This window comes from Xenopus laevis, chromosome 9_10S, assembly GCF_017654675.1.
Source record: "Xenopus laevis strain J_2021 chromosome 9_10S, Xenopus_laevis_v10.1, whole genome shotgun sequence".
Lineage (NCBI taxonomy): Eukaryota > Metazoa > Chordata > Amphibia > Anura > Pipidae > Xenopus > Xenopus laevis.
Window position 1 is genome coordinate 114,830,967 of NC_054388.1, and position 13,439 is coordinate 114,844,405.

Here is a 13,439-nt window from a genome sequence, read left to right on the forward strand (position 1 = left end):
AAACCTCCGTTTTGTATGATTTTCGGGCCGTGTGTGGAGTTTCCGGACATTTTTTGAGAGATGGTGTTTGGTTGTTTAGACGATCGGACAGGTTAGAAAATTTCTGTCGGCTGCCAATAATATCTCTGCATGTATTGCCGATCTAACGATTTCAGGTGGAGACTCTCACCAGCTTTTGGCCCGACATAACTTTCGTACGGTTGCTGTCAGGGGCAGAACATCGTCTAATCTGTTGTTTTACTACTTTATTTGATCTGAATGGTTAGTGGCAGGTCGGGAGATTCCAGTGTGTAAACTGACCGATACAAAGTAACAGTAATTTACAGTTTTTGTTTATTAGCCATCATGTTCCACTGGAACTGTAAGCCATTATTATATGAGTTGGACATACAGATTTTCATGCTATTACCCAAACCATTGCTGCCAGCTCCTTCAGTCTGCTTGTAGTCCTGGTGCTGAGCAGGGCTTGGATTGGCTACTCAGTGATTCCAGGTAAATGCTGCCCAGAGAAATCTCACTGTGGGAACTATCGTTGGTCCGATGTGAAGTTAAATCTCCATGTCTAAGGTCAACTTTTTCTTTTTCAAATCTTCAACTTCTTCTGTTATGTGTCTCATATTCTTTCTTCTTCTGTTCTTCTTGCTGTCCTGGCAGCTCTTCTGCACAGTAGAAATAAAGGGGCAGTACACCTTAGAGCTAAACAACATGGGAGATTTTGTATGATGGTGTTGGAATGACAGATCGCATCCTACAAGTTAGATGTCATTGGGTCAAACTACAAATTTGGGACTGATACAAAAGTCTGATTTGTAAAGTACACGGAAGATTTGCCATCTGACGCAACACACCTGTTGGAAGGGAATCCTGCACACTGTGGCTAATTCTGAAGAGATATCTGATGGTGTCTGATCAACTTTTTCTTCTCATTGAAATATGTTGGATGTAGGTTGGAGTAACTACAGAATAGGCATTCCTGGGGGGCAGTGGGCCCTGGATTGTGGGGTCTGCTTCTTCTATAATGAATGCATTTAAGAAAATGGTAAAGAAATTCCCCTCTGTAGCCGCTTTCTTACCACCTTGCAGGGGGTGAAGGACATAGGTGGATGGGGAGTGGGGCAAAGGGCTGCTATCATTGAGGCATAGGAGATACTGTTGTACCGGGCATAAAGGGGGGCCCGGCTGTGCTGCACTTTTCAAAATAGCCGGGCCCCCCTTGACAGCACCAAAGCCGTGCCGCACATGCCGAAGCCCCAAACCACCAGAGTCCCGAATAGCCGATGTCCAGAAGCCACGAAAAGTCCCAAAGCCACGAAAGGAGCTGAAGCTGAAGTCCTGAAGCCACAAAAAAACCCGAAGCCACGAAAGGAGCTGAAGCTGAAGTCCTGAATCAGTGAAAAGACCCGAAGCCATGAAAGTTGCTAAAGTTGAAGTCCTGAAGCCATGAAAAGATCAAAAACTATGAAAGGAGCTGAAGTTGAATTCCCGAATCCGCGAAAAGGCCCAAAGTCACGAAAGGAGCCAAAGTTGAAGTCCTGAAGCTGCAAAAAGACCCAAGCCACGAATGGAGCCATAGGTGAAGTCCTGAAGCCACGTAAGGAGCCAAAGTTGAAGTGCTGAAGCCTCGAGTTCAGTTCTACTGAACACCAATGTTTTTTATTTTTTTAAACCCCTGACCACCAATGTATTATTTCAATACTCTATAGACCCCTGCCACCAATGTTTTTTTTTTAAAAAAATATACCCTGGGGCCCCAATGTTTCTTTTTAACTTGTAAAGGGGGCACTTGCACAAATGTATTTTTAAAAATACCTTATGGGGTGGCCTGGCACAAACATTTTCTTTTAACTTATTTTACTTTTTTAATAACTTTTATGGGGGCCCTTGCACTAATGTTTTTTTTAACTTTTAGGGGGGCCATGGTCAATTATTTTTTCAACTTGTTGGGGGGCCTTGACCACGAATGTTTTTTTAAAAAAAAACTTTTATTTGATGGCCCTAGCGCCACATTTTTTTTTAACTTATAACCTCACCATCAATGGTGCTAATGTCTATGTGGCTTTTAAACTGTGGTGTGGGGGATCTGGGTTGGGCAGGGCCCAGAAAATTTTGTTGAAGAGGGCCTGTGATTTCTAATGGCAGCCCTGAGAGGACATTTTTTTTAAATGGTGAAAAGTTTTGCTCATCACTAGTCATTAGCAAAATTTGGAAGGGTTGTACAGTATTTGGTTGGTTGTCTGGTATAATCAGTGGTGCCCCCTTTGCATCTGTCTGGGATAGTCTAGGATGAAGGCAGTTTCAGTAAAGCTTGTGCTTTGGAAACCTGTGGACATTAAAGGGATCCTGTCATTGGAAAATATATTTTTTTCAAAACGCATCAGTTAATAGTGCTACTCAAGCAGAATTCTGCACTGAAATACATTTCTCAAAAGAGCAAACTGATTTTTTTATATTCAATTTTGAAATCTGACATGGGGCTAGACATTTTGTCAATTTCCCAGCTGCCCCTGGTCATGTGACTTGTGCCTGCACTTTAGGAGAGAAATGCTTTCTGGCAGGCTGCTGTTTTTCCTTCTCAATGTAAATGAAGGAGTCTCAGTGGGACATGGGTTTTTACTATTGAGTGTTGTTCTTAGATCTACCAGGCAGCTGTTATCTTGTGTTAGGGAGCTGCTATCTGGTTACCTTCCCATTGTTCTTTTGTTTGGCTGCTGGGGGGGAAAAGGGAGGGGGTGATATCGCTCCAACTTGCAGTACAGCAGTAAAGAGTGATTGAAGTTGATTAGAGCACAAGTCACAAGACCAGGGGCAGCTGGGAAATTGACAATATGTCTAGCCCCATGTCAGATTTCAAAATTTAATATATAAAAAAATCTGTTTGCTCTTTTGAGAAATGGATTTCAGTGCAGAATTCTGCTGGAACAGCACTATTAACGGATTCATTTTGAAAAAAATTTTTTCCCCATGACAGTATCCCTTTAACAATATGAAACAAGACAGATTTCCATGTTGCTGTTAGAAGATCCACATATTGCTCACATGTTTTTGTGAACACCACCACAAATGATTTGTGAAAGAGAATATCCATTTCAATACGTCACCACAATCTTTCTATTTGCAGCCAGCAGTTTTTATTTATAGATTTACAGAGGTGCCACTCCTTGAACTGGTGCTCCATAGTGTAAACCAGGGCGGCTATCAGAAATCACAGGGCCCTGTACAACAATAATTTCTGGGCCCCCTGGTTCCCACCCACTCCACACCACAGTAAAAAGATCACATGTGTCTTTGGCTCTATTTGCATCTTTGGCTCCATTCGTGGCTTCAGGTCTTCAAGTGATGTCCACGCTCTTAAGGGGGACCCGGCTATTCCAAAACAGAGATGACTGTACCTCCTGTGCCCCCCCTGATGGCAGCCCTTGCTGCCACTGGTAGTCAATTGAGGGAATAAATAGTTTGGTTGATAGTGATAGAATGTTGTTTGGGAAATGCTGGAAAATCCAAAGATATTGTACGTAGCATCCACTTTTCTGAAAGATGAACCACTAAGTGATATTGATGCTGCCACTGAGATATATTTATTGACTGGTTGGCTTCTCCAAAACAAGCTTGATTGTGATTAAGGCAAATTAATTTAATATTCCTCATGCTTCCATCAATTTTTTTTTTTGTATGTCAACAAAATCCATGTGATACTGGCAGGGAACTACACGAAACAAAATATTGAGACAGAGCTCAAACAGAATGAATTTCTACTTACGTTACATTATCCTCTCATCATTCCGTCATCACATTCACTATCACTCAAACTGAGAAAGAGTTTTCTTATTGAAGACTTTGCTGCATGGACATAGGTGTCATCCTTTGGGTCCTCCATACTGATAAAGGAAACTATAAGTTCTGTTCCATCATGATCTGAATGGATGGGATAGATTGGAGATAAATGCGTATGTCCAGTAGCAGCATTGGGTGTAAAATTATTTAGTTACATAGTAACACAACCAAAGATGTGAGTTCCTCCAAAAAATAAAGCAGCGAATAAAAAATACAAAATATTTATTGGGACATATTAGGAAGAGGCCTAACATGCTTCGTGCCTATTGGGGCACTTACTCAGATGCCTTACTCAGCTTATGAGTAAGTGCCCCAAAATATTTTTGATGTGCATCAACAAAATTTTGGTGAAGCAAAATGGGGCAAAAGTCCAAGCCTATTAGGTCTATAGGTGTCATTTCCACGGTGAAACAATTTGCCCATCCCTAAAACTAACTAAGTTAGAAACTTTTTTCTATTTATCCAGTTTTTATTTTTAACCTGAACAATTCCTTTAAGTGCCCTGATTTTAAGTTTTCCTGCATTTTACATTTTTTATTTGTGGTCCCACCAATTTATAATGCATTTTATGGGTGTATTTCCCTGATTTTAAGTAATGTTTTCCCGGATTTGACATCAAAATTTTGTCCTGATGTTCCCAAAAACTGCTTTTTTCCTCTATGAATGTTATTATTTGTGAAATAAAGAGGTTTAAAACACTAACCAGATGTATATTTTGCTATGGTTCTGCCTGTAAATGGTTAATTCCAATGAGTCTGCCCCTTATACAGTCCTGCACCAATCACTTTTTGCTTTAGGTTGTGTATGTTACTGACAGAGAGTCTTGCACATTCCCCCCATAGTGTAACATTAACACTGTAATGTTTAACCCTTGTTATTAACACACTAAATATTGTATCTCAAAGTAAAACTGACTCCTGTGCTTATATCCTTTCAGTTGTTGAAGGAAAAGTTACTTTAACACATTTCACTGATTTTACATAATTCTTTCCTGGTCCCTTGAAAAACATAAAATGGGGGTTCTACTGTAGTTCCATTTACCTTCACTCTGTGTAGTCTATCTTTTAGCCAGTTCTCTATCCAGGTACAAATACTATGTTCCAGGCCAACATTCCTTCATTTAAGCAGTAAACTTTTGTGTGACACTGTATCACATGCTTTAGCAAATCACATCCACTGCCATCCCAGAATCGAGGTCCCTGCTCACCTTCTCATAAAAAGCATAAAACCATGCTGGCACAAACTCATAGTATTATGATTTGTTATGAAGTTGAGTATCTTATCTCTTAAATGAGACATATTGTGTAAAAAATAAGAATGTACCAGTGCATTATACTTATTTAGATATAGAAAAATTGTTCTTAAAAAAAGTAGTGTTTCGGGCTGATTTATTGAATATTTCTGCAAACACCCTAATAATCCCTCCCTTCTCTTCCACTTGCTGCTCCCTGAATTCCCAGGCTGTGCACTCAGCTCACTGCACTGTAGGACAGGAACCAATCAGCAGCTAGCAGGACCTGATAGGGAACTGAAGCCTGTCTGTGCTTGTGTGACTGCAGGGCTGTGATTGGCTGTCTCCCTCCTGCTGTGCTTCTGGCAGGGACACGCCCACCCCTCATTTGAAACACAGACAGGGACCAGAGAACATCTATAGGGAGCTCAAATAAAGGGGCTATTTTTAATGATAATATTAATTTTTGCACCATGTAAAAGCAGCACCATAAATTACTCATAATTGCCTAAAACATTTGTTTTGTTTCCATTTGGTTAAAGGAGAAGGAAACAAAAAAAAAAGAAACTACCTTCAATATGTTTTCCATCAGGCCCCCTCCTGAAATGCCGCGTGCACCAGCGTTCAGAAGTTCCCCCCCCTTTTCACAGTTCGCCATTTCTGCCTAGTGAAACTTTATTAGTCCTCTTACGCTGTCAATTTGAATAGGACACCCACATTTAAAGTTGTATGGACATCTTTATTACTGATGTTGCTGAAATTGCTTGAAGTGGCCACTTTTTATTACTAATGTCCAAGGAACCAGAATAAAGACAAAAGATCCTCTGATGCCCTAGACATGAGCCCACCCTAAAACAAATGTTCCATGCCCCTCAAATGTCTGGGAAAAAAAATGTTAACACAAAAAACTTTAATATCTAGGACTTTTGAAGGCAATCCCATTTTAAAAAAGTAAAAGTCGGCAGCGTTTTTGCAACTTATATGTAGGTGACATGAGATTGAGGAAAATTAATCTTCTTTTAAGCAGTTCGTCTGGTCTAAAGTGGCGAAGCAAACTCTGGCAAAAGAGGTAACGTTCAGTAAAATTTTCATCATACTGAATTTACGACCTTAACGATGAGTGAAAAGTCGCCTGGTGATAGGGTGTGAACCAACGCTAGTGACGGTCTTGTTTGCTAGTTGGCCTTTTTGGTCTTTGGCAAATCTGCCCCAATACCATATAATGACTTATGATGATTTAGGGTAGGACTACACAGATGTATTCGGCACGAACCAACGTGCTGTGACTAAATGCTGGTGTAAAATCGCATGCGATGGAAATAAGGTAAGAGATAGAAATGTCGGCTGAAGTCCCAACGTTGTCAGATGCAGACACAGCGTGCAGCGTCTGCATCCGACAGTCGTGTTGTGTCGGATCAACGCTGCAACTTTATCCGACAATGCATTCACTTACTTTATTTCTGCTGCATGCATTTTGACGCCGGCGTTTTGTCGCAGCGCGTTGGATTGCGCCGAAAACATCTGTGTAGTCCTACCCTTAATCTCAAAATAAGCCTTATATTACAATACTCCTATGATTTCAACAGTAGGGGTTAATTTCATAATACATAAAACATGTTTGAGCAACCAGCTACAGCTAAGAAACCAGCAACCCTATTCATGCTGAAAAAGCTGAAGTCACTCTCGCAATCCTCATGCTTTTAAAGTCTCCTCCTCTACTGGGCACCTTGCAGCCAGAAATGGCTTCATTTCGTGAACACTCAAAGGACCAGTAACAGAAAAAAAAATAGTTTTTAAAAAATGAGTTTCATTTTAACCAAAAAAAAAAAAATCACCATGACAGTTTTAACTTTTGAATCGTCAAGCTTTTATTAAGAAATTACTTACCGATTCTCTGCATGCGCTCCTCTTCAGGAACGGCGACAGGGCGATGATCCATTGTACGGCGCTCGATTTCTCCTGCCTGCCTTCTATAGGAGATATAGCCATGGAGGAGAAATCGAGCGCCGCACAATGGATCGTCGCCCTGTCGCCGTTCCTGAAGAGGAGCGCATGCAGAGAATCGGTAAGTCATTTTAGCGAGCGGTGAGATACATAAATGTTACTTGCAGACAATATGGTCAGACATCATCACTACAACAAACTGAATAGTAACTGTATTAGCAATAGTTCTGCTGATTGTCCTGTCACTCAACTCCAGTGTTGTTACTTGATGACTGAGGAGTAGGGGAGAATGTGGGAGGGGAGAGAACCTGGGGGATGTTCAGCTTGTGACGTCTCTGCTGAACACTGAGAGTATCAAGTGACTTATGGAGCTTTGTGGTGGGGGTGGGAAAACCATTGTGTGTTCAGTTACTACGGGAGATTCACGGAGGAGGTTCCACAGCAAGTTGCGTTGCAGACAGGCAGGTAGGGAAGTTGGGGAACACTCGCAGCAGACCGGGGAGCATTGTAACTGCGCACTATGGGGATAAGGGGCAGACTGAGACTGGACTGAGACTTAGACAGAACTGAGACACTCGGGCACATCGTTTCAAACCGGACTGGACCCAGAAAAACCTGACTGTCCAAATAATTCACATGTTTAAAACTGATTTCCTTTGTCTGTGTAATAATAAAGCAGTCGCTTGTACTTGATCCCAACTAAGATATAATTAATCCTTATTGGAAGCAAAACCAGCCTATTGGCTTTATTTCATGTTTACATGATTTTCTAGTAGACTTAAGGGATGAAGATCTAAATTTATGGAAAGATATGACTTAATAATTTGTGACATTATATCACCAAAAAGTTGGGATTTAAAAAAAAAAAAAAACGACATATCCCAGAATCCCTTGCGACGTTACAACTGTGTCACTGCGCATGCGCCGGAGAATTGTGAGTGTCAGTGAGTTGATGCGCAGACAAGAGCGCGGTCACAATATGAAGCAGAGGCTCAACCCTGTGTGTATCAAGCGAGTGCTGATTGGTCGTCATACTTACTGCTTTTGTGCAACTTTGTTAGTTAATAAGCCCTGCTAGTTCCGTTTTTCTCACACTTACACATCAGTCTGTGAGTTTTCCCTCGGTCCCTAACTCTTTGTTCCTCCCTTGTGCTTCCTAATCCAATCATTCTTCTCTGCTGCTCTCTGTACCGCCCACATTCTACTCCCAGCCAATGAACTTGCAGCTCAGCTCTTCTCCCTCTCGTCACTTCCTCCAGCAGAGCCACAACACTGTAGGAAACGGGTGAGGTGAGTAAGGGATGGGGCTGCACTAATGGTGTGAGTAAAGGAGCAGCGTTACCTTGTTGTTCCCAACACATGAGCTGATTATTCCCAGGGACACTTTGTACTGACTCAGTGCAGTTTATGTGGCAGCAGCAGCTCCAACCCAGCCACCATAAGTGAATTCCTGTGCCATTTGGTAGCAAGGACAGCCCTGCAGCCTGAGGGGATGATACAGACTGGAGCTGTAGGCTCATTAAAGGTAGGATTTAGGTAACAGAGGATTGTGGGATTGCTAGTTGAGCCCATGGCCAGACTAGTTATTCTATTCCCTGCTTGGGTCCCTGCCTTTGTGCCACAACCTTCCAGACTGAAGTGTTTGTCAGCTGGACCCATGGGCTGGGGATCAGGGCACTGAGGAGCCTCCGTATATCAGGATGTCTGTAATTTTTTGATTGCAAGCTCCTGGGGCAGAGCCCTCATTATCACTTTCTGCAGTAATGGTTGTATTGTATGTAACTCTTTGTTTCATTTATTTACCAATTTATTGTACATCTCTGTGGAATATGTTGGTGCTTTATAAATACATAATAATAATTATATGAAAGCAGACTTTTCTGAAGCAGCAGCTGCCGACTCACTTCCCAGTCTCCTGCTGTTCCAGACTGGCTGGATTTTCTTCCCATTTAATCCCCCAGTCAGATAATTGACTGAGGGGCATCTTTTTCTTCCCATGCACTAGTCAATAGATGGGCTACTGGATAATTTAGTCAATTGATTACTGGTGTAAATAAAAAAATAAAATTCACTCGTGTTAAAAGATGTCCCCTTTAGCATGAAAATAAGGGAAAGGGCTTCATAGAGAATAATCCTGTATAGAAATGTGTAAGTGCTTAATTCCAGGGTCACTTCCAGGTCAGTCCCTCCCACGAGGAGCCAATGGGAATGTGGGAGGAAGCGAGTGACACAGGGATGAAGGGGAAGGAGGATAAAAACGAGCGGAACAAGAGAATCGTGAATCTGACACTGGAGATGATCTATCTGCTGACTGGAGAGGTGAGGGGCACTGTGACTGGCACACTGACAAGAGACTGTCTGTCTGTACAAAGGGGGTCTCTCTGCAGCTCAAACACCATTCTCTCTTCCTTTCAATATTTAGCACTACATCCCTAGGAAGAAGTCAGATGATGGGGGGGCCCTGCATGCCCCTGGCTCCGTCATACAGAAGGAAAATAACAAGAATGACAAGAAGATCCTGGAACTCATGTCCAACATCATCCAGCTGCTGACTGGAGAGGTGGGTACAGCGGCCCCTTATTGTTTAGTAACAGTGGATGATAATCCCTTTCTCTGGCTGGGGGATGACTGGAACATTGTGTGTGACAGGTTGCCATAAGGACTCATCACGTTTCCATCTATTTTTCCTTGCAGGAGCGGGACTATATAAAAGGAAACAAGGACCTTTATGATGAAGAGATAAAGGAGGAGCCACAGCAGCTCAGCCCACTGGGTGAGTAATGGATGATTTCTATTACAAGCAGAGCATGGAATCTATGCAGGATATTTTGTCTTTTCAGAGGGACATGGAAAGTGCCAGTTGGGCATTTATTGATACCCAGTTAATCATGTGTGGCACAGGCACCCAGCTGTCGTACATTATCTAAGCGTAGCCTGTATGTTGTACATGTTCAGTCGGACGATGCAGCTCTGCCAGGTGAGATTGAATGTTAATACTAAGTACTGAGCAGTTACTTATTTGCAACATCCTTTATTCACATCACAGACACTAATGAGGGACTGGCAGGAGTTGCAGTTCATTTAGTTGCTACATCCAGAGTGTGGGCAAGTTGATCCATATCACAAATGCTGTAATGATTCTCCTGCTGTATGAAAAGCCTGCATGTCTGTGATAGAAATAATGGATGTTGCTAATAGTAACTGCGCACAGTACAAAGCTGCTTTAGAAAGACATAAGAAGGTGAAAAATGTTACATATTATTAAAATGGTCTGGTTTGAAAAAATTTCTTTATTTCTGGTGAACTGTCTGAAACCAATTGAACTGAAATATGTGTTGGAAGGTGAACAACCACTTTAAGTGTAGATGTAAGTGTGTGTAGAAAGTTTTTCCCCTCTCTCCTCTATAATTAAACATTGTTTGCCAGATGCTTTTAATATATCTCGTCAATTAATTGTCCCTATATTTTTCTCTTTAGCAGTCTGTGAATATAAAGATGAGAGTAATGTTACAGCAAACATGGAAGCAACGTTAGGCTGTAATAATGATGGAAATCTCACTGAAATTTCTCCAGTGGAACAGTCTCCACCTGCCAATGGGATTAAAGTAGAAGTGGATTCATGGGAAGAGGAAAACCAATCAGATTGCAGCATTAATCCACTTACAGAACAGATACAGGGAACAGATACACCAACTCCTATCATGGGGTGCAGCCCAAGTAACAACTTGTCAGATAATTATATATCAGTTGTTATTAAAGAGGAAGCGACGTCATGGGAAGAAGAAAACCCCTTTGCAGAACAAACACAAGTAACAGACACATCGACTCTTGTGGGGCAGAGCCTGAATAGCAGTTTGATCCCTAAGGACACATCAGATGGAATTAAGGAGGATTTGGCTTTATGGGAAACAGACCACAACTACTGCAAGATAAATACAATTACAGGAGAGATACTGCAAACAGATAAACTAGCAGATGTTATGGGCTGTAGCCTGAATAACAACTCACAAGATGATTATATATCATTTGTTATTAAGGAGGAAGAGGCTTCATGTGAAGAGGGAAACCAATCAGATTGCAGCATTAATCCACTTACAGAACCAATACAGGGAACAGATACACCTACTCCTAATATGTTATACAGTCTAGTTAGAGACTTTTTGAAAACAAATGGCAATAAATATGATGAAAATGCCAATACATCTGCACATTTTAGTCGTAATAGAGACTCTGATAAACATGAAAGAACCCACACAGGAAAGAAACTTCATTCTTGTTCACAATGTGGGAAATGTTTTTCATCTTCATCAGATCTTATGGCCCATCGTCGACAGTCCCACACAAGGGAGAAACCTTTTTCTTGTTCAGAATGTGGGAAATGTTTTTCATTTCGATCACGCCTTATAGATCATCAGAGAACCCACACAGGGGAGAAACCTTTTTGTTGTTTTCAATGTGGAAAATGTTTTTCAGTTCGATCACGCTTTCTAGATCATCGGAGAACCCACACAGGGGAGAAACCTTTTTCTTGTTTGGAATGTGGGAAATGTTTTTTATTTCGATCACGCCTTTTAGAGCACCAGAGAACCCACACGGGGGAGAAACCTTTTTCTTGTTTGAAATGTGGAAAATGTTTTTCAGTTCGATCACGCCTTAAAGATCATCAGAGAACCCACACAGGGGAGAAACCTTTTTCTTGTTTGGAATGTGGAAAATCGTTTTCATTCCGACCATGCCTTATAGATCATCAGAGAACCCACACAGGGGAGAAACCTTTTTCTTGTTTTCAATGTGGCAAATGTTTTTCATTTCAATCACGCCTTATAAATCATCAGAGAACCCACACAGGGGAGAAACCGTTTTCTTGTTCAGAATGTGGGAAAAGTTTTTCAAATCAATCTTGCCTTAGGGTGCATCAGAGAACCCACACAGGGGAGAAACCCTATTCTTGTTCTGAATGTGGGAAAAGCTTTGTCACTTCATCACAACTCGCTGTCCATCGACGACGAACCCACACAGGAGAGAAACCGTTTTCTTGTTCAGAATGTGGGAAATGTTTTTCAAATCAATCTTGCCTTAGGGTGCATCAGAGAACTCACACAGGAGAGAACCTGTTTTCTTGTTCTGAATGTGGGAAAAGCTTTGTCACTTCATCAAAACTTGCTAGCCATCAAAGACAAACCCACACAGGAGAGAAACCTGTTTCTTGTTCTGAATGTGGGAAATGTTTTACTCGTAAGAGAAGTCTAAAAGTGCACTTTAAGATTCACACAGGAGGAAAACCATAAGATTTTTTTTAAGTAAAATGGTTTACTAACCAGACACATTTTTTTCCACATTGATAATTATCTTAATATGTGTGTTGTGTAGCACTGACCCACCATTGTAAACTGATTAGACCTAATTTCATTATTAATTCAAACATACTGGAATATAGATAAATCTTTTTTCTCAAATTCCTTTTCTAGTAGATATTCTGGACTGATTTATTTGTGCAATACCAAAGTGTTTTTTATCCCTTTCATTAGAATATTTAACACGTATTTGTAATTATTAGTAGAGGTTGAACACTATTATTAGAATTCCTATATGTGAGGGTGCACTCAAGGCTAAATGTTATTGGTATATAAATGTATAACCCTGGGAGGTAGGTGCTTTAGGTAATCCAATCTGAAGCAAATGAAAAGAACTACTTTGATATTTATTACATTGCACTTGTATATCCCAAAATTCTAAAAACCATTTGCTGCCTCTCACTTTAAACGAGACATATTGTGTGAAAAACCAGAATGTACTAGTGCATTGTAAAGCTTTAAAAAGTCGTGTATTTTGGGCTGATTTGGCCAAATGAAACTACATGAAACAGTGTATTGAGACAGCTCTCAAATATGATAGATTTCAAGTCATTTTACATACCCTCTTGTCTTAGAATTCTGTCATCACCGGGGCTGCAAAACGAAGAGGTCCCCTGACAACTTTCATGCTTGGGCAATAGATGCAACGCAACAGCTGATTGTCTATTTGGGGATGCAGGTCTGGGCCGGCGAGGGCCCACAAGGGCCAGGCCCAACTGGTGTCTCGTTGGTCCAATCTGACCGTGATCACGTTCACTATCACTTGAACTGAGAAAGAGTTTTCTTATTGAAGATTTTGATTCGTGGACATAGGTGTCATCCTTTTTGGTCCTCCATACTGATAAAGGAAACGATAAGTTCTGTTCCATCATGATCTGAATGGATGGGATGAATTGGAGATAAATGTGTATGTCCAGTAGCAGCATTGGGTGTAAAATGGCTTATTTAGTTACATAGTTAAGTTGGGTTGAAAAAAGACCCAAGTCCAACAAATAGAACCCAGCATCCGTACATACACACACTCACACTTACCCTTCTATACACTCACTTAAACTGTATTTCTCTAGTCGGCCCTCCTG

The 13,439-nt window shown here is 41.2% G+C and overlaps 2 protein-coding genes across 8 annotated transcripts in view; one reads left to right on the plus strand and one right to left on the minus strand.

Annotated features, from left to right (window-relative positions):
- Positions 1–13,439, minus strand: part of XB5772961.L (Gastrula zinc finger protein XlCGF53.1 L homeolog) — a 579,535-nt gene that overhangs the window by 337,697 nt on the left and 228,399 nt on the right. The window lies entirely within an intron of this gene.
- LOC108704244 (oocyte zinc finger protein XlCOF22) lies at positions 8,303–12,456 on the plus strand. 4 transcript variants are annotated; one of them, XM_018240715.2, is made up of 5 exons: positions 8,303–8,531; positions 9,173–9,325; positions 9,429–9,566; positions 9,701–9,779; positions 10,484–12,456. In XM_018240715.2, exons 1-5 carry the CDS (start codon positions 8,499–8,501, stop codon positions 12,292–12,294), a joined length of 2,214 nt encoding a protein of 737 aa, XP_018096204.1. In that variant the 5' UTR covers positions 8,303–8,498; the 3' UTR covers positions 12,295–12,456. The 4 variants fall into 4 exon arrangements, with proteins under 4 accessions (XP_018096204.1, XP_018096205.1, XP_018096209.1 ...); XM_018240716.2 differs by having other exon boundaries at positions 10,487–12,456; XM_018240720.2 differs by lacking the exon at positions 9,429–9,566 and having other exon boundaries at positions 8,304–8,531.